At 42.5% G+C, this 22,493-nt stretch overlaps 1 protein-coding gene across 1 annotated transcript in view; it reads left to right on the top strand.

Annotated features, from left to right (window-relative positions):
- Nucleotides 1-22,493, top strand: part of enox1 (ecto-NOX disulfide-thiol exchanger 1) — a gene marked incomplete at its 3' end in the record, with an annotated part of 50,588 nt that overhangs the window by 20,802 nt on the left and 7,293 nt on the right. The window contains exons 5-9 of the mRNA XM_080456776.1: nucleotides 4,315-4,421; nucleotides 9,914-10,031; nucleotides 15,257-15,465; nucleotides 17,135-17,242; nucleotides 21,946-22,002. Coding sequence (XP_080312902.1) covers nucleotides 4,315-4,421; nucleotides 9,914-10,031; nucleotides 15,257-15,465; nucleotides 17,135-17,242; nucleotides 21,946-22,002 — 599 coding nt within the window. The remainder of the gene's footprint in view (nucleotides 1-4,314; nucleotides 4,422-9,913; nucleotides 10,032-15,256; nucleotides 15,466-17,134; nucleotides 17,243-21,945; nucleotides 22,003-22,493) is intronic.

Genomic DNA, 22,493 nt, shown 5'->3' on the forward strand with positions numbered 1-22,493 from the left:
AGTTTTATGCTTCAAATGGACAAGTCGTGTAGAGCGGATAAACGCACGGTCTGCGCGACAGGCGGAAAGATCCGCTCTTGCGTGAATCCACGCATTTACATTGACAAAGCATTGGCAGATTCTGCCCCAGAGGTAAAATAAAAGTGCGGTGGGAGCGCGCCCTAAGGGTGTGGTTGCACACCGAACTTTAAATCTGCCTATGCAGCAGATTCTGCCCATGCTTTTCAATGGGAACAGAGCTTTTTTTACGGAAACAAACAGCTCCGTTCCCATTGAGAAGCATTGACAGAATCCGCCGCATAGTCACATTTATAGTTTGTGTGACCGCACCCTAAAAGGACATTTTAGCGGCAAACAGAAAGGTTTTTAGCTGTCATTTAAAATAACTAAGAGTTGCAGCAGACCAGCAGTTTTCTTGGAGTTTGTTCCAGATATCGTTTGCTGTCGGGCTGAAACCTCTTATCTCCATATTTTAAATGTTTTTTCGTAAATGAACGCCCTACTCGATCACACTACAGCGTCACACGAAAACATCAAAAGCAGCAGATCCACTTCGCGCAGCATTTCGAGCTTGTAGATCTGCTTCTTTTGTCACTGACTAAGCAGTCACTGTGTCCCAGTCTAGCTGTCTGCAGTCTAGCTGGAGCGCATGTCTCTGGGGACTGCTCAACGTTTTGAAACTGTCACTGCTTCTTGTACGGTACCTTTTAATGAGGTGATTCACAGGGTAATAACCCCAGTGTTCATTTAATGCAGAGTGTAATACCGACTTGTAGACATGGCTATCTGAACGTTTGCACCAGTTGGCCACTCTATCAGAGTTCATTTAGTCTCTCCAGATACACTGTTGGTACACTCAGTCAGTCAGTGCAACGGAAGCGCCATTTCGACTTCGCACTCGCGTAAATAAATCCTATCAAATTAGTCGATGTATATCTAGCTTGCTGCTTAGCAGAAAATGGAGATTAAAAAAAATATATGTTTATGATATTTTAAAAGATCTTTTAGTGAACGGAAATGACAAGCAAGCAGATGATGGCTTCCGTTCACGACTTTTAGAAGGTTTTACTTACAGACTTTCTCTAACATTCGAAAGCATATTTCATCCACTTTTTTTTTTACACAATTCCGAAGCTTGTGGAAAAGTTGTCTGGCTTCAGACACTATAGAGTTCATTTAACATGCCGGTAGAGTGGGAACGCCTGCCAAAGTGCCACATCAGCTCTATGTGTGAACTGTCAGCAGAAACCTTGTATCTCCATATTATTTCAACTTTTTATGCTTTTTCATAAATAAGTGCCATATTTAATGCTTTGTCATGTTTGACAGCATCGTGCAAAAGTATAGTGAAAATAGCCAATTTTTACGAGCTCACAACACATTGCGTCACAACGCGTAGTGAGCTTGTAGATCGGCTATATTTGTATTTTTGCCTATAATGACATGCCCAGAATAGGGATGCTAGGTTGAAAGTGGTTAAGTGTGTCTGTGGGTTGTGACTAAATCAGGGGTCTTCAACGTTTTCAGGCCAAGGACCCCCTAGCTGAGAGAGAGATGAAGCAGGGACCCCCTCTATATTGTATAAAATTGTGTTTCAGATTATACTTTTTTTGTTTACTTGGTCTGCTCTTTTTTCCCTCTACACCTATACCCCTTTGCCAAAAATAGCCGATCTACAAGCTTGTAGATCGGCTATATTTGGCTAAAGTTCTCCTCAGAAAAGGGATGCTAGGGTTCAAGTGGTTAAGGTAAAACAAAAAATCATATCACACAAAGATTTGGCGGACCCCCTGTAGTAACTCTGAGGACCCCCTAGGGGTCCCGGACCCCCTGTTGAAGACCCCTGGACTAAATGATAACTAAATTGAATCGTTTGGAACACAGGTTCTTTTTTCCCCTTCCATGACATACAAGGTTTTCTGCCTATTAGGTAGCACCAAAGTCAAGTGTCAATGACACATCAACACTTGATAACACCGGGACATTTGCGGCGCATTCAGACACGCCAGCTGCAGTTCCGCTGCTTCAGTGCGCCTCCACATTATAACAAAGTCGAGCTGTTTTCCACACATAAGACAAGATGAGCGTTAGTCTTTTACCGCAGAGCCCTCAGAACGCCATACTGAACAGTAGTGGGAGAGAGTGAGAGAGTCTCCTGGTAGCCATAGCTGTGCAAGGGCGCCTGACAGAGCCTTGGAGCCCAGGGACGGAGGGCTCTAGCAGGGGTAAGTACTGTGCACCGGTCCCCTGTAGAGGTATATAAAACAGAAGCAGGGGATCTGAGTCATTTTAGCTCAGTCGCAGGTAGGAAACACCACATCTCTCTCTTCCTCTCTCTATACCTCATTGCCTCTCTCTCTCTTTTTCTCTCTATTGAATGAATGTAATGAATTGGTATTCATCTGAACCCTAGCATCCCTATTCGGGAAAATAGCCGAGCTACAAGGCGAAGAGATTTGGTGTAGAGAGGGGGAAAAGGAGATTATAGTATATAACATTGATTGTTCACTGAAAGTGCAATTTTGTTTTTCTAAAAAGTAATTATAGATCTTCTGGCTTCATCGGGCACATTTTAAGGATTATACATAGTCAACAATCCTGAGGATTCTGGTTAAATATGTGGATTAATTATTTTTTTGGCCTGGTTATGCAGGCATGGTCAGTAAAAAGAGATTGTTGAACTCTTTCAGTTTTATCGACAGTAAAAGCAATGTCTGTATGAAATCAGAGGACAGAAATACTATTAAGGGCAACATTTTGCTACAGAATACGTAGCTATACTAACGACTTCTATTTTTAGTTGTCACGGTTTTACGTGCAGATTTAAACAGATTGTTTTTGCTGGATATGTACTATCGTACAAGCATGCAAAACACCATTTCCCTGAACATTCCTCCTAATTGTTGAGAATTGGGAAAAGAACAAAATAATTGTCTTGAGCAGGGGTTTCACAAACTCTCCGCTCCAGACACAAAAAGATCAATTTGTTGTCTCAAACTTACATTTTTAAATTTATTTGGGTATTTTCTGAAAATCTTTTGAAAGATGTATTAATAAAATGAATAAATGTAGGAAACATCTCGCCCCTTAACCCATTAAGACCGTTTTAGATTTCTTTGGCTATTTAAAAAATAGCAGATCTACAAGCTCATAGTGCGGCACCGAGTGCAGCGCTATGCTTGCTTCTGGGGAGGTCCCTGGAACAAAATATTTTGAGATGGGGCAAATAGTATATCACTTTGGGTGGTCCTTGACATGAAAAAGTTTGAGAACCACTGATATCGTTTTTTCGAACTAGAATTAATTGGATATAAACATATCCAATTTGACTGTGTATGTGTTGTGCATGACACAGATGACATGAAACATGACCTGTGATCCACAAGGCCCTCTGCATCCAATCTAGCGGCGTTACAGAAATATAGCACGGGCCTTAGCCTTTTTTTTTAAAGGCACGCCCCCTTTCCACAGTCACACCCCCTTTCCTGGGTGGGGTATATACAGTATATAAACGGAAGTGCACGCCCCTTTATCGAGGGCTGTCTATAGGACTGCGTGTTACACACACACACACAGTCAAAAACTGTTTGAAGAAGACATTTTGTAGAATCGGCCTCAGGTCTTAATGGGTTAAAAGAGAAACGGGGGTCCGGGTTGCATCCATACAGGAGATGTAAATGTGAACCGCCACGCAACTGTGGATGAATGTTGCCTTTTGTCAGCCCTGAAGGAAGTGAATCTGCAGGTGATGAATGTACAGTAAGTACTGCAAACCACAGGAACGGGAGAGAGACCAGGGCCTATCATCCTCTGTCAATCCTTCATAAACGTGGACAATAAAGGATCCACAAGATAGACAAAAGATATTTTATTGACAGTTTTTGATAAGCTTTTTTCCCCCTTGTATTTAACTGTGCCCCCATGCCTCGTTGCATGTGTGAGAAATGTCTTTCAGGTTATCTAATTGATCAGGAGTAAATGTTCAATATAATTTGCTTTAGTTATTAAGCTATAAGGCTGGATCAGCTGGTTCCAACCCATATCTTGATCAGGGCCCACTTGAAAATCTTGAAAGCATCCGTGGCCCACCCATCTGAACGCCATAATTTACCCCTCATCACTCGATTCATTTCCTATTTTTTCAACTGACAAAAAAAGTGTGTGTGTCCCCCTGGTCTCTCTCCCCTGTCCGGTGAGTTAAAGCTCAGTCGCTGGTTCCAAACGCTGCGTAAAAGGCTTGTCTTGTCTTGACCCCCCCTCCCTCCTCTTCCTCATCCTCCTCCTCCTCCCCCACCCCTCACCCCCCCCCCAAAGTCGAGCAGATCACCACCGTTTTCACCGCCGCCACGAGACAAAAGGCCTGGGACCATTTCTCAAAAGCACAGCGCAAGAACATAGACATTTGGCGCAAGCAGTGCGAGGTTGGTATACCTTTTTATTTTTCCTCCTCTTTTTTTCTCCCCCCTCTCTCCCTCTCCCTAAACCACTTCTTATTTTAAATTGTTGTTTGTTGTCTTTTTTTATTTATTTGTAGCCCTTTCTTTTCCCTGCAAGGGGTTGACATGTGCCCTCACAGACAGACTGAAGGACAGAGGACATACAAACAGACATTTAGCTTTGATGTTTTGAGTCAGTTGCACTCCCCCCCTCTCTCTCTCTCTCTCTCTCTCTCTCTCTCTCTCTCTCGCCCGCTCGCCAGCAGAAGGAGCATATAGGTTCTAAACACCTCCTCGAAAGCAGGAGGCGCTAGCTGCCATGGCAACAGCGGTTTCCAAGGTTAAGGCTCTGATCAATTATTTATCCGGAGTCAAATCTATAACGAGTCAGAACATCACAATGCTCCGGGGAAAAAAAAACACATATAAAAGGAGGGAAGCATTAGTCTGGCGCTCGGTTCAAGCAGCGCTTGGGGGGTCGGAAAAAATATATGGAGACATAAAAGTGACAGACATAAAGTCATACTGTGTATACTGTAGCGTTCGTTTTAGTAGTTCTGTTTTAGCAACACCCCTTGTAGCTACAGTACCTTGTAATTACAGCGTGTGTCTGTACGGAAGGAATTTATTAACGCTGAAAAAGTAACAAGGATTTTTTGTAAAGCAACAGCCCAACGTCAGAAACGGCATTTATTAACTGTAAAGTACATAAATACATTTCCAGCACATTTCCGGTCATTTTGTGGACCTACACTTAAAATAATGTTTAATAGTGTTAAGAGAAGTTGTCAAAAAATAAATTTACGTGAATATGGAATGGTTATTGTGAGAAATATACCAGTGAAAACGTTAAACAGTATGACTTTAAAAGTGATTTCCTAAAAAGAAATAAAAAGTCCTGTTGCTGTCTGTGGGGGCCAAACAAAATGACAAACATTCATCCTCATCCAAATCAAGTCAGTACCATCACATTTTAACATTTCTGTACAAAAACAAGAGGTAAGAGTGATTAGTAGATTAGTGCTTCTCAAACATTTTCATGTCGAGGACCCCCGAATGTATTTGGCCCTGGACCTCCATTTGGAAAGATGTTTGTGCTAGGGACCCCCATAAGAGAAGAATTGTGCTTCATAACTATTAAAAAAATAATTAAAATGTCAATAGCTGCTTTATAAGCATTTTTAATTTCTAAATTAGATTGTTGGAGCCTTTCGGGTCTGTAACTCTGAGACTCGCTATAGGTTTCTCGGGTCCCCAAAGTCTGAAATTGTTTGCCGAAATGACCACTCAGATTGTGTATTCTAGCATGCCTGAGAAAGGTACTGTATAACTCTGTAAAGGCCTTTGCAGACAGGGTGCGATTAGTCAATCAGTTTTTACCGCATGCAAAAAGACGCACGAATCGAACTGGGTTCGATTGGAAAAAAAACGCATCGCCGCATCGCATCGCCGCACGGTAAATTCAGAGCCGGTGTGCATGAGGTCATTGAGAACCATGTGTTCATTTAAAAAATGATATTGTCCGTTTTTTTTGTGCGAAAAATCGCACCCTGTCTGCAAAGGCCTTAAGTCTGAGAGTGTAAAAATACAAACATTTTAAAGTGGTCTTCATTATATTGGCATGTTAGGTCTGTGATGCCCACCCACACAGTCCACCAACCGTCCGTCCACCCACAATAAACACTGAGGAGTTTACAGTGTAGATTCGGATTAGAAATTGCTATCAAATGGGGGTCTGTGGCCTAATGGCATATCAAACCTGAGGGTCCTTTAACATTAGCACGGTTGAGAATCACTATGACACACTAACGAAGACACACTAAGTTACGCCACGACTTCACAAGTATTATAAATTTGCCTTTTTAAAGCGCAAGCTGGTAAGTCCAAGTCCAACCATACAGTAGCTCACAGAGCCGGAACACATTCCTCATTGTGTGGGCGACTGACTGACATGCGGCATCTATTTCCCCGCGTCAAAACCATCATTATATTCTGTCTGAAATGTGGTGTGAAATCAGTAGATGGGGGGAAATGAAGACATAATGAGTGCAGCGGCCATACAGTCAGCGATGAATCTGATTATCCTCTGGGCTTGTGAGGAATAGATGGGAGATAGCGGCAGCCGGCAGGCAGCCTGTTCCACAGCTTAAAAGTCTGCTTTTTTTTGCTGCCTGACTCACTGATAACAAACAAAGCTTCCCCCTGGCTTATATTCTCCCACAACTCGGAGCTTCTCTCTAAGTATTATAACTTTATCTGAGGAGCGCAGGAGATGCTGGAACAAGGAGATTAAAGTCGATGACGTGTTCTACTGTACTGTATGGTACGTCGGTGCCATGGAAACGAGGATGGGATTGGCATCTTGACAAGTCAATGTCATGCAATTTCTGGTAAAAAATGACAAGACTGTCATTTCCCTTTAAAGCACATGCTGGAATGACAAGACTGTAATTTTAGCGTTAAAAAAAAGCCAAAGGCATTGGATTAGTCATGATCAGGGTTAGATAAAAAAAAAAGAGAAGGAGAGGGGCATTAACCATGTAAGCCCTTTACACTTTGCAATATTTAAAAGAAGGCAATTTTATTTTTATCTTTTTCTAAATTTGTCCAAAATAGGGACACCTGGGTTAACTCATTAAGATCGGACACGCAGCATGTGTCATTTTTTGGTTTATATGGCTATTAAAAAATAGCAGATATACAAGCTCATAGCGTGGCACTGAGTGCCGCGCTATGAGCTTGTAGATCTGCTATTTTTGAAAAATCTTGAAAATGTGTGCAAATCTTTGAATATATATATTATTTAAGCGAACATGTGTAACTCAAATCTTTGCTTCTGGGGGTCCCTGGAACAACATATTTTACAAATGTTTGCTTTAAAAATATATATATTAAAAGATTCACAAAAAAATCACGATTGTTAAAATAGTTTTGAATAGCCAAAGATATCTAAAATGACAGAGATGCGTTCCCGGTCTTAATGGGTTAATGTGGTTAACGTGCACGTTAATTGTCAACTTGTGATATTATCAAACATATCAGATGACATGTCCTTCCCAAAAGGAAATTCATGTATTATATTTCAGTCTGACAAGCAGGGATGAATCATATCCCCCCCCACCCCCCACCCCAGCAAATCCCACCCTGCTGGTGATGATGACACATTGCTGGCACTTTAGCTAAGAGTGAATAGGCAGACGCAGACCCTTTGAAGTTGTCCAGAAAAAGCCTGCTTGCTTTACATGGGGTTATCTGCTCAGACTGCACAGTGTGGTGTGCATCAGGGTATTGATCATTGATTTCTTTCTCTGCCTGCCTGCCCTCTTTCCAAGCTGATGCACTGCAGTAGAATCACTCCTACACAGTGGTGGAAAGTAACTAAGTACATTTACTTAAGTACTGTACTTAAGTAAAATCTTTAGGTATTTGTACTTTATTTGAGTATGTCCAATTTCCAATACTTTTACTTCTACTCCACTACATCTCAGAGGCAAATATTGTACTTTTACTCCACTACATTTATTTGAAAACTTTAGTTACTAATTACTTTTCAGATATAAATTATTACATTATAAAACATACATTAACCACTTCAGCCCTATTTTATACATAGGCTATTTAATAGCCGATCTGCAAGCTCACAACGCGTCGCATCGCGACGCGTTGTGAGTTTGTAGATCTGCTATTTTCAAATATTTAGCACTTTTACTTTTGATACTTTAAGTACATTTTGATGCCAATACTTTTGTACTTTTACTCAAGTAAATGTTGAATTCTGGACTTTTACTTTTAACAAAGTATTTTTATATTGCAGTATTGGTACTTTTACTTAAGTAAAGAATTTGAGTACTTTTTCCACCACTGCATGATGCAAGGTTTGGAAACGAGGCAGTAGGCACTAGGCAGCAATATTATACTTTAAGGGTGTTATAACAGTTAAAGGTGCAGTAAGTGATTTTGTTTTCGTTAAAGTAAGTGTTAAATAGCTCTATGTTCTGATCGCAATCGTTATTATAGCTGTTGCTGTTCAGCAACAGCGGTCTCCCAGTCTCTCCAGCTCTTTATTAAACAGAAAATGCATTTTCAGGATCGGGATACCGATTCTAGCAAATCAGGAGAGAGAACTCGTACAGGATACAGGATGAACAAGTGAAATTGGAAGTGATGACACAAAGAAAGCAGACTCACCAGATTTTTTTTTTCCTGTTTGTCATTAAAAATGTTTTGTTTTAATCCAAAAATACCACTTTGTCTATTGAGGCATTGTGAAATTGTAGATCGGCTATTTTTTAACTATTTTTTCACGACACCGTTGTGAACAAAGTGTTAGTGGATAATTGATGTTTTGATATAAAAATAATTAAGAATGTTTAAAATCCTGCTTCTCGGTTATTTGATTAATCGGAAAAGTAAGCGATTGAATAAAAGCTAAGATCATCTATACATGGTATGATAGCACAGCTCCAGTATGGTGAACCCAGCCTCACCTCTTATGATTTCCATTGTAGCTGAAAGCTTTATGGATTGTAGCGCCCCTAGAGGGCAGTGAGGGAGTGAAGTATGTATCAGTTGTTGCTGGAGGAGGAATGAACTACACAGAACTGAAATGATCCGTTTACAGGTAGTTTGAGCAACAATGGTTTTAAATTGGATTTGATTTCAAGCATAACACCTGTTATGCCACTGTACTGTATTTTGAACGTATGACTTGTCTCCCACTTCTGAAGCCGTTCTACGCGTTGGCATAACGGCTGAGCAACATTAGCTCTGTGATTGACCCATTATATAGAGGGAGTATTCTACACCTGAATAAAATGTGTTTATATTAGTTAAATGAGTTAGATTAGTTCAGATGTGAAATGATCTCCTCTGTGCTTTACTGCACCATGATCCATCTAGATTAGAAGGGCAAAGGTTTTGTATAAAACTTTAAACCACTTAACTACTTTCAACCTGGCCTCCTCCTATTTTGGCCATGTTGTTGTCAGTAATTGTCAACATTAGCAAAAAAAAGCTTAAGTGGTTAAAATAATATATTTGTTGTAGGGAAAAAGAGATATTTTCTTTTTTATCCTGCAGAGGAAATTCAGCTGATGGCTGCTCAGATGGCCCCAATTCGACATACATCAAATAGCAAAGAATTGCTTATCTATAAGCTCTACAAGTTTGTTCTATTTTAAAAACAACTTTTGGGATTTCTGATAATTTATGACGATTGTTGTCAATCTCCGCCTATAAGGACATATAGGACAAATAGGGATGCCAGGTTTAAAGTGGTTATAAGCAGAACATGTCACGAACCAGTGATGTTTACATGATGACAGTGTGGTGCTGAGGGGTCCGTCCACTGTGTGTGTGTGTGTGTGTGTGTGTGTGTGTGTGTGTGTGTGTGTGTGTGTGTGCGCGTGTGCGTGTGCGTGCGTGTGTGCGTGTGCGTGTGCGTGTGCGTGTGCGTGCGTGTGGTTGTGATGTCACAGGAGCTGAGGAACGCACACAGTGAGGACATCATGGGTATCCGTCGGGAGGAAGAGATGGAGATGTCAGACGACGATTCGGATGAAAGTCCCTGCAAGAAGATTCGCATGGAGGAGAACGGTACGTTAGACCAGGGCCCCCCACCCCCCCAACCTGGGGTCCACAGCGTCACAGTGACGCCATACCTAATGACAATGATATTTATTTGATTGGATTATGTGGCGGTCCTCTCAAGCTGATATCCCTCTGCTATGGCTCACTACTAGCTTTGAGTAAATTCTGAACACTGCCATCTATTCACAATCAACTACGGTTGTTAAGAAGCCATCAACGCGCTCACCCAGCCGTCTGTCTGTCTGTCTGAAAACCAATGCAAATCACAACAACTTGTGTGCAAATCACAGCAAATCCAGCGCAAAATATATGCAAATAAAAACAAAAATCACAGCAAACTATAATTATCCATGTTCTGAAGTCCTGGGGGAGAGCAAATACAGTCCTCACTTTAGTCTACCCAAACATCATGACCACGGCCAATCAGTAGGAAGCAGCGTTACACATCACCGGTTTGGCCCTGGTGTAGTGCCAAAATAATCACCCTTTTTGGACCCCTTTGGCCCCACTGAGCCCACTTTGGCCCTGGTCCTTGTATATGGAAACGACGGCGGTGTGGTGTGGTGTGGGGACTTGCTAGCCTGGCTCCAGCCCCTGAATCGCTAGCCACGCCCATTAAAAAAATATGTTCAGGCGATGGAGTGAAACGAAATGAAAATTCAGGCTGAGTGTCAGGCTAGGGACTTGCCGGTGGAAACCCAGCATTAGATATGCCATAGATGACTGATGTCCCAGGCTGGCCACATGACGGTTGAGATCCACATTGGAGCCACGTCGTTTCTTATGTGGATCCTCAGATCCACATCATTTCCTAGTTAGCCGTATGCTCATTTTATCAAAAGCCTGTGGTCAGTCCAGAGCTTATTTTCGTGAGAGCAATGCAAAGATTCCATTACAAGTCTGCGGCGAGAAGAAACCACAACTTCCGAATCCAATGCCATCTCGTGCAGTCTTTAACCAAATGTGGTTAACTCTCCTCCAGTACTTTATTCTTTATGACGCATAGTTCTCTCTGACAGTAAAACCAACAATGGAACGTTCTTCTCCAGTGTGGTGGTAGCAGCCCACTAGAAGCACCATGAAATTCTGAACAAAAACAAACATTCAGAGCATTCAAGAGTCAGAAAGACTGAAATTCCTAAGCTTTGGGCTGGAGGATATTTCAAGTGGGCACACAAATAGTTGGCCAATCACCTAAGATTCTATTGGTAACATAACTTTTATTATTAGTATAACAAAATGAATGTACAGTACAAACATGTCATGGTATTTGTTGAATTTTTAATTTTCATTGTGATACAGATAAATAGGAACTTAAAGGAGTAGTTCCTATATTTATTTAGTTGTAGAGATGACCGGCAAAGTCTCCGGTAGGAGAGAGAAACCGGAGTTTCCACCGGTCATCAAATTATTGCCTCAGGAACGCAACAAAAACAAAAAAATCATGGGGTGTGTAATTGATAGTAAATACGTATCTTTTTTGGGTGAACTACTATTCTTTGGCTATTCAAAAATAGCAGATATACAAGCTCATTGCGTGGCACCGAGCTATGAGCTTGTAGATCTGCTATTTTTTTTAAATCATGAAAAAATATTTTTTATATTTTTTTCAAAAAACTGAAGACATTTGTAGAATCGGCTTCAGGTCTTAATGGGTTAAAATAAATGGAAATGGCTCTGGAAATGCACGCGACCCACCCATCTGACCGCTTATTAACACGGCAGCAGATGGGTGGGCGGCGAACGCTTTTTGAGATTTCCAAGTGGGCTCTGATCCAGAAAATGTTTTGGGGGAACCAAACGCTTTATTCTTTACGTCTCATACTGTAGTTCGTCCTACAGTAGTAAAACACAAACAATGGACCCGTTTTTTTTCCCCCAGTGTCACGGTGGCAGCAGCCCACTTATGCTTAGCACACAATGAAAACCCCTGAATGAAAACACGCATTCAGGGCCGTTCAGAGTCTGTGAATGACTTGACTTAACCCTTTCAGACCGGGAACGCATCTTGTGTCATTTTTAGATGTCTTTGGCTATTCAAAAATAGCAGATATACAAGCTCATAGAGTGCCGTGCTGAGCTTGTAGATCTGCTATTTTTGGAGAAAAAAAGGCGAGAAAATGTGTGCAAATCTTTGAATATATATATATTTTTTAACTAAAATCTTTGCTTCTGGGGGGGGTCCCTGGAACAAAATATTTTGTCCGTGGCCAAATAATATTGGGGGTCCTTGACATGACAAAGTTTGAGAACCACTGATATATACCAACATATGTTTTTTCAAAAAACAAACTGTTAGGATTAGTAGAATCCCCCAGAAGCAAAGATTTGAGTTAAAAAAATTATATATATATATATATATATATATTCAAAGATTTGCACAAATGTTCACGATTTTTCAAAAATAGCTGATCAACAAGCTCATAGTGCGGCACTCGGTGCCACACTATGAGCTTGTTGATCTGCTATTTTTGAATAGCCCAAAGAAATCTAAAAATGACACAGATGAGTTCCCGGTCTTAATGGGTTAAGCGAGGCATCAGGGCTGTTGTTGTGACAGTGTATTCACTGGCTGCTCTGAAACGCCTTTGCCTTTCTCTCTCTCTCGGTGCACTTTACTATGAATGAATGCACGGCCCTGGCTGCCTGTACTGTCGCACTGTCTCGCCCAGAACAGGCTATATCGCAAAGCGTGGCGTTTGGGCTGAGGGCTCTTTTGTCTCAGCCGACACTTTGAATCATGAAAGCCCCTGTGAGAGGGATGCAGTGTTATTTGCAGCGTTCAGCGAGCGAGACTTCTGTTTACAAATGCTGTCATTTCTGCAACACCCACGGCTTTATGGGTGAGGGGGAAAAAAAGCCTGGCGTCGGAGATTTTTCACATATAACCTTCCAGGACTTAACAGTCGAATTGCACGAGAACACACACAGACAGACACATGCCTTGGGAAAAAATAAATGCATAATAATAAGCTTGTCAGATGGTAGATATAGCTTACAGTCTGGTGCTGGCATTATGATCTCAGCTATATAAAGCTGCCATCTGGAACTTAAAAGAAAAAAAAAATTTAATGAATAAAACATTATTTTAATAATAATAATGATAGCTCCATATATAGCTCCCTACACTTCCATTGACCCTGGTGGTTAATGGTCTAATGGTTAACAGTAGTAGTATTGGCCCCGATTCACTAAGCAATTTACGACCATATTTTGTACTTACCGGCATTTAAGACAATTCCTACACTAGCAGTCAGATTCATTAATGTTTTTTTGTCTGTGTTTTGAGCGTGAGGTGCGCACATTCTCAAGTCAGCCCCGAGGCTGTCTTACCAGGGATCAAATGTGCGTATGTCTTTAGAATGCTTTATTCTTCATGCCAAAATCAACAAACAACAGTGGAAAACCTCAAATAAAATGGTATGTGCCCAACATTTGGCAACACATATATATAAAAAAGAAAAAATATGTCAAACGATGTATTGCTTGTAGCCTATGCATAATATACTGTAGACATGATGCAGATCCCACCGTTTTTTTTTATTTTGTAGGCTATTAGTTTTATTTAGAGCTCAATTATTAGGTCCCTAAGTATGTTTGCCAGTTTCGGGCAAGTGGGCCATCTCAGCCAAAGTGTCACCTAATAATGACAATAGACTATCATGCCTTAATGTCACTGCAGAGGCGCAGACCCGGTATCAATTTATAATACTGTAGGCTACTGTATATTGATCACATGAACACCACACACAATAGCCTAATAAATCTTACCATCTAATGAGGAAACTATAGTGGATGAAAGCTGTGTCCAGAAGATCCATTCCGACGTAGGACAGTGATATATTAATCCAAAATTAACTAATTTAATCAATAAGTAATCAATAAGCTCTGGTCCATAATCGGATAGCAGCGTTCCACTTGTATGCTGGATTTCATCATATTTTTACCTCGGTAAAGGTGAGCAATGTTCATTAGAAAAGGCTTATATAATATCCTTTCCATGTTTTGTTAGCCTTTTATTTGGTCATGGGGTAAACCTTGTAAACTTCTTTATTCTCCTTACACATGAGAGCATTTATTACTTGATCCATCGTGCAATCGAAGGACTCTCTTCCAGACAGAACACAGAACAGTTGAACTAGTCAAGGCGATGCGACGCCGCATCTGTTATGTTTAGACGAGAGACGCACCAGAGAACTTGCACCAGCGTTGCCAGATGTTGTGAGAGAAATAAGCAACCAGATCTAGGAAAACAAGCCCAAAAGAAGCAACTATGGCACTAGGCCATTATGAGCACTTTAATTAAACCTGTATACATTGAAATTATAGGCTACTGTATACATTGAAAATAGCCTATCTACAAGCCAATCTACAAGCCTATTGAAAATAGCCGATCTACAAGCTCACAACGCTTCACGATGTGACACGTTGTGAGCTTGTAGTTGTAGATCTGCTATTTTTTTTTAAATCTTGAAATAAAATAAACTTTCTAACAACACAAATCTGGTACGGGGCTCCAGCTGGCACAAAACATTTTCAGATCGTGGTTATAGGGATAAATTAGCCTACATATTAACTTGGGGGTCCATGACATGAAAACATTTGAGAACCACTGGTTAAAATAATTGAACAATTGTGAAGCAAGCCCAAATAAGCAACTACACTTTAGAAACAAGCCCAAAAAACTGCACCCCACAGCTGCCAATATTTACAAGCAACTTTACAGAAAAATAAGTCAAAATTCGCTTATAATAAGCGGATATACGGGATACGAACCCCTCTGGGAATTGCACGTCATTTTGAGCCTACAGAAAATACGCCCTCCTTTACGAACTTTATTTACCCCATATTTACGACCAGCATAATGAATCGGCACATTTTTTAAGTGAAATAATTTGCTCGTAACTCACTATCTTTGTCCCTTTCTCCTCTCCTGTCCTCCCCTCTCCTCTCCCCTCCATCCCCTCTCCTCTCCTCTCCTCTCCTCTCCTCTCCTCTCCTCTCCTCTCCTCTCCTCTCCTCTCCTCTCCTCTCCTCTCCTCTCCTCTCCTCTCCTCTCCCCTCCATCCCCTCTCCTCTCCCCTCCATCCCCTCTCCTCTCCTCTCCTCTCCTCTCCTCTCCTCTCCTCTCCTCTCCTCTCCTCTCCTCTCCTCTCCTCTCCTCTCCTCTCCTCTCCTCTCCTCTCCTCTCCTCTCCTCTCCTCTCCTCCTCCTCTTCCTCTCCTCTCCAGGTGTTCAGAGCCAGGCGTGTCTCAGAGAGGAGAACGACTCCTTGCGTTGGCAGTTGGACGCCTACAGGAACGAGGTGGAGCTGCTGAGGAAGGAGCAGGGCAAGGCCAGCCGTCCAGAGGAGACGCACACTAACGGACAGACGCCTGTGCTCCTCCCCCCCGACGGACAGATCCAGCTGCTTCAGCAGAACATGCACAACATGCAGCAGGTATTAAGCCTCACATATGCTTAGTTGTGCATTTTACAATCCTCCTAACGCATTAACTATTTGACTGCTAGAGTAATAGTGTAATAGAGTGACGCTACTGCCAGCGAAAACTAGTGATTTTACTGAACCTTTGAAAAGTCATGGAATATTTTCCGTGACCCCCGTCCTCACGGAGATCGGCTCATTACATGCACAGGGTTCTCGTAGTATAGGGGGGGGGGGAAATCGTCCGCTCGCAGTAATCCATTGCACAGCTGTGGCCTTTTGAATGAGGCTTATTTTTGCCGTAAAGTAAGAGTAAGAGAGATACAGTATAGCCATTTCCCCACAGGAAATAAACAGGAAGTAAACAAGCTTTTATTTTTTTTAATGACATCAATTCCGGGTCTGTCGTCATCAGGCAGTGAAAGCATCATTCATAGGGTAGATAACAGTGCCAACTGGTGGAAAAACACTGAAAACACAAAACTCTTCAGAACGTCGTCAGTGGCACGAATCTACAAATGCTTTTTCAACAAGCTTTTTCGTGCCAAGGACACCCAAAATGATGTGAGACAGGTCGATCTTTACAGAAGGGTAAACCCCTGGAGGAAAATAGGGGAGGGTCATGCCATTCGTACCTTGAAATAAAAAAGTTTGAGAACCACTGCTGTAGTCGACGTGCCATGGTGGCATTCTGTAATACCAGGGTCAGAAAGGGTGTCCAGGACTATAGTTGACTTATTATATTAGTACAGTGAAATACATCACAAACATGCTTGGCTCCCCTGCACTTCAAACTCCTGAGTGTTAATTTAAACTCTCTCAGAGTTTAATGAACACTTCTCTACAGGAGTCTACGTGTGATTTCCAGAGCAGTGCAGGGAGGTATCCCACAATGCACCAGTTCATTGTTGTGTACAGGAAGCACAGAGCAGCTACGAGTCAGTCTGATCTGCCCCGACGGCCTGTCTGCGTTCATCAAGTCAACACATACACGCACGCACGCACGCACGCACGCACGCACGCACGCACGCACGCACGCACGCACGCACGCACGCACGCACGCACGCAAGGCTGGGTTTGTGTTGTTTACCGAGCTTCTAAAGTCTAAAGTGTGAGTGAATGTCATGCAGGTCAGGTGTCACTTTCCATTTGTCAACCATCATTGCTCTTCATTGCTCTCTCGTACAGAATGTGTGTGCGTGCGTGTTAATGTGTGCATGCATACGCGTGTGCACGTGTGTGCGTGTGCGTGTGTGCGTGTGTGTGTGTGTGTGTGTGTGTGTGTGTAATGGCTGCTTTATGGTTAAACAGATTTGGGGAGTTAGGTTTACAATTAGGAAAAGATTCAGCTGTGGTTATGATTCAGCATGTACTGTAGATGTTAGTTTAGTTTTTTTTTTTTTTAGGGGGGGGGGGGGGGCGTTATACCTGATTTATACTTAGACGTGTGCTGGTGTCATGTGCCGAAAATAGTCGATTTCGTACAGAGAGTAGATTGGCATTTTCGGCTTTACGGTTTGGGTAATTTTTTTTTTACAAAATGGTAAAAATGGCATTCATAAAAGTTCTCAAGTTGTGATAGTAATACAAACGTGTGTGTCTCTGTGTGTGTGTGTGTGTGTGTGTGTGTGTGTGTGTGTGTGTGTGTGTGTGTGTGTGTGTGTGTGTGTGTGTGGTGTTGCAGCAACTCCTCAGCCTTCAGGAGCAGCTGAGGAGTAAGGAGCAGGAGTTGGAGCAGGCCAGAGAGGAGCAGAGGTATCTGGAAGGGGAGGTGCTGGCTCTGAGAGACAAGGTCAGTACGCACAAAGTCCGTCCGTCCCTCCGTCCATTCATTCATTCATTCATTCATTCATTCATTCATTTACAGTAGTACTCCCAGCGACCTCCACGACCCCAACCCAGTCGTTGAAAGTACATTTCCTCAAGCAGTGGTGGAAAAAGTACTCAAATGTTTTACTAAAATAAAAGTATTGTCTGGCGTTAAAAATGTACTTGAGTAAAAGTACAAAAGTATTGGTATCAAAATGTACTTAAATTACCAAAAGTAAGAGTACTGAAATGTTTGAAAATAGCAGATCTACAAGCTCACAACGCGTCGCGATGCGACGCGTTGTGAGCTTGTAGATCGGCTATTTTCAAATAGCCTAGGTATAAAATAAAGTGGTTAATGTATGTTTTATAATGTAATCATTTATATCTGCAAAGTAACTAGAAACCAAAGTTTTCAAATAATTTTTGTGGAGTAAAAGTACAATATTTGCCTCTGAGATGTAGCGGAGTAGAAGTAAAAGTATTGGAAACTGGAAATACTCGAGTAAAGTACAAATACCTCAAAATTGTACTTAAGTACAGTACTTGAGTACATGTACTTAGTTACTTTCCACCACTGTCCTCAGGTAAAGTCTCCAAATAAAGTCCAAGATTTTGCCATAGTCCATAATTCAGTCACGGTAATTGTGGGCAGCCAAAGCTTAACGATGGCACATCACTGCACACAGCGGTGTGCACGGCTAAGTATATAAGCTGGGTGCTCAGGTGGGCAAAACACCACAGAAGTGGCACTGTACCGGAGAGTACTGACCCCCTTCAAGCATGTCTGGAACTTAATGTTGCTCATGAATAGTATTTCCAGGAAGAAACGTTTCACACCCGACATCAGTGTGCAGCACAGTGGGCAACCAAGAAGTTCCTGTGAAATATTATTTTCAGACAAAAGAGCATCAAATAATATTTAATGACTTATAATATGTGTCTGCACCTGACTGGCAAAATAGTGCCACCTACTGCTTATCTCATGAGCCATCTCCTATCAATCGTTTAATACCAGTCGATGGAAACCTGCATAAATGAACATTTCTCTCTGAAAATGTGATTGATATTTGCCTATGCTGTACATCTGAATGGAAACCAAGTGACTGCTATTCTCTGCTATTTTGCGCATTTTGCCATAATACAGACGAAGACTGTCAAAATACTGACAGCTGACAGCGTGTCACTTGTAGATCGGCTGTTTTCACAGCTTTGTTTGTCAAGTAAAGAAGCGATTACTTTCAAGTCTACAAACTTGTTTGTACTGTATGTCTGTCTTTCTCATTAAACAGAATGGGAAAACTGGTCTTTTTCTCTCGCTCTCTCTCTCTCTCTCTCTCTCTCTTTCTCTCTCTCTCTCTCTGTATCTCTCTCTGTATCTCTCTCTCTCTCTCTCTCTCTCTCTCTCTCTCTCTCTCTCTCTCTCTGTCTCTCTCTCTCTCTCTCTCTCTGTCTCTCTCTCTCTCTCTCTCTCTCTCTCTCTCTCTCTCTCTCTCTCTCTCTCTCTGTGTCTCTCTCTCTGTATCTCTCTCTCTCTCTCTCTCTCTGTATCTCTCTCTCTCTCTCTCTCTCTGTCTCTCTGTCTCTCTCTCTCTGTATCTCTCTCTCTCTCTCTGTATCTCTCTCTCTCTCTCTCTCTCTCTCTCTCTAAGTGCATCTACCAATCTTTGATCTGGAGAGAGAAAGAGAGAGAGAGAGCTTTAGCTGAGTTCTCTCTTTGAAGCACAATCACAGCACGCACGCACGCACGCACGCGCGCACGCATGCACGCGTGCACACACACACACACACACACACACACACACACACACACACACACACACACACACACACACACACACACACACACACACACACAGTGCCTCGGGTCACAGCACTGGGCTCTCTGTGGGAGAAAAAGCATCCTAACAGGGCGGTTGCTGTGGCAGCCCTTTCATCCCTTCACAACCTCTTCTCTCCCTTCCTTCACCCCCCCACCCCACCTCCACCCCCACCTCCACCCCACCTCCACCCCAACCTCCATCTCTCCTTCATCTTTTATTCATCTCTTCTCCCCGTGAAGAAGGCATCTTGCAGGTTCTCACTTTTCAAGGGAGTTTATTTTTTTTAGGATTAGAGCAGTGTTTCTGAATCTTTTGACAATAGTTTTTTCTCCCCAATTTCAAGGACCCCGGTTTGATATGCATTAGGCCACGGACCCTAGCCTGGTAAACCCTCCCTCCGGAAAACTCATTTCCATTTGATTTCAGGAGTGAGTCTGGCCTGATCGCCCATTCTGCAATATTGGCTGTGTACACCAAATGGACGAGCCTATCAGCGTCGTCGCACATCGTTCTGTGATTGACAGCGACAGTTGGCCAATCAGGTGGCGAGTTTGAGTGAGCCTGAATGGCACCGAGTGCAGCCTGAATGCAGCCGACAAAACACGAACGGCAGCCATCTTGTCTGTGCGCTATTTTCTCCGCTGTTTTTTTACTTCATAAAGCTCTCAAACTTCTATTTTGAGGCACGGAATTTACGTTTGGATAGAATTAGTTGTTTAACTTCATATATGTGGTCAATTAATCATGACAGAGCCTATTTAAAAATAAAAATTTAGAGAACCGGTAGGGGCGGGCAGTGACACGCATGTATCCGAATAAGGCAACCTATTTTGGGCATGGCCGTCTCAAAAGTCCCGTTGCGTCACATTAGTCTGGTGAACTGCTGATTGGCTGAAGGGGAAAAACGATCATTGGCTGAAGGGGTTGTCAGTCAACGGTATTACTCCCGCCCAACTCCAGCCCACAGCCAATATTGCAGAATGGGCGATCAGGCCAGACTCACTCCTGAAATCAAATGGAAATGAGATTTCCGGAGGGAGGGTTTACCAGGCTACACGGACCCCCCATTTGATACAAATTGTTTATCTCTGGGACCCCAATCTACACTGTAAAAACCCTTAGTGTTTATTTAACTCTGAGGACGGGTCCATTTGGTTCCATTTGTACACTCTCAGAGTTACAGACGCATAAGGGTCCATTTGGACCCCTTGGTGGTCCACAATGTTTAGGAACAGTGTATTGCCGCTTTGGGTTTGAATTACAGCTCTCTTTCTCTCTCTGGCCAGACTTACCGTAAATTGAAAATTGATGCAAGACTTAAGCCCAGTGCATGCTCCTGCCGACATCCAAACTGAATAATTGTCCGACATCAGGAAGGAGCACGGCTTGGCCTTTAACTGTAACCCTCCTGTGACATTTTCATTGGGCCTCGGGTTCAGATATCTCAGTTAGAGTTATATGTTTACTAGATGCAAGTTAGATTTAGGTTGGGTTAGGATATATGGAAGTTGAAAAGGAAGGAAAGTATACTTGGCCCCCTCCTTTTTTCCCTGTACACCAAATCCAAATACATATGTACATGTATGTACTGTATGTATGTATGTATGTATGTATGTATGTATGTATGTATGTATGTATGTATGTATGTATGTATGTATGTATGTATGTATGTATGTATGTATGTATGTATGTATGTATGTATGTACGTATGTACGTACGTATGTAAGTACGTATGTACGTATGTACGTACGTACATACATACGTACGAGTGGACATACGCACATACGTACGTATGTATGTGTGTGTACGTACGTACGTACGTACGTACGTACGTACGTACGTACGTACTGTATGTATGTATGTATGTATGTATGTATGTATGTATGTATGTATGTACGTACGTACATACTTACGAGTGGACATACATACGTACGTACGTACGTATGTATGTGTACGTACATACGTACGAGTGGACATATGTATGTATGTATGTATGTATGTATGTATGTATGTATGTATGTATGTATGTATGTATGTACTGTCAGTGCTGTCAGTGCACTACACAGTGAGATGGAGCTTTGTTCTCATCTCTCACTAAATGCACAGATTGTGTTTGTCTTTTGCAGTGGTATTTTCTTCATGGATGTTTGCATATATAGTGTTCTCACCATCTCTATTGATTCTTTTGTACAAAAATCTTTGAGTGCTAACATTAAGCTGCATCACTCAACCGGGCTTCTCCGTACGTAGAAGAACACATGCGGCGGGCGGATCTAATTTGCTGCATGATTGTTATTTTAGCCCGAGGTAATGCAGCCATCAATAAAGACTCACGTTCCTGTGGAGAGGAGAGGGGAGGAGAAGGGGGGGGGGGGGGAATAGAGAAGGCCAGGAGAGAAGAGGAGAAGGAAAATAGAAGAGAAGACAGGACAGGACAGGCGGGGAGTAAACGATCACAGGCGAGGACAGGAGACGATAAAAACGCGAGGAGAGGAGATGGAAACGTCAGGGAAAGACGTGAGAGGAAGTACGAAGGGGACGAGGACACGTCACTTAACGTCTTCTTCTTCCTCTCACGTGAGGATATAAGGAGTGTGGAGGAGAGGAGGAGGACAGGAGGAGGCCCCTGGGGGTGTCCGCTGGATGGATAGCTAGATGTAAATAATGGAGGGAACAGATGGACACAAGCGGAGGCCTGCATTACTGACACGTCCCTCTAGGGGGTTTTTCATCCACTCTGCTGAGTCCTGCATAAAACAAGAGAGAGAGAGCAGAGGAGCATCATATGGTTGTGTTGTGTTTGAACCCTTGGGGTTGAACCAGCCATTCAAATCAATGCTTTCATTCTCTGTGTCTCCTCAAGCTGCTCAGCAACAACCTGGAGCCGGTGGACATCACCAATGGAGAGCTAGCAGAGAAGGTGAGGCACTGCTACACACACACACACACACACACACACACACACACACACACACGCACACACACACACACACACACACACACACACACACACGCAGTGGTGGAAATTCGGCTATACTTGTAGGGACATTTGGGGGTCAAAAGTATATAAACACACACACACACACACAGGGACGTGCAGAAGGATTTGGAGAGGCAGGGGCTGGAATTTCTCAAGGGCACCTATTGGACTTTACGAACAATTACCATACTTTTAGGCCCAAAAACCCGAAACAGTATCATAACGTGCTTAATGTCCTCAAAGTCACGCACTCAACAAGCTTTGAATTGAGCAGATTGGACCTTCTGTTCCAGAGATAATGGCCAAAACAACTTGAAAACGTCCACTTTCGCCGGTTTTCGATCGCGATTTTCGATTGAGTTTTGGTCATTTGTCGCCCGTTTTTCTTTAATAACACAGGCTAGGAAGGTCGTACGGCGACAAACTAGATA

Source organism: Gymnoscopelus braueri (assembly GCF_963280865.1).
Source record: "Gymnoscopelus braueri genome assembly, chromosome: 18".
In the NCBI taxonomy this organism is placed as follows: Eukaryota; Metazoa; Chordata; class Actinopteri; order Myctophiformes; family Myctophidae; genus Gymnoscopelus; species Gymnoscopelus braueri.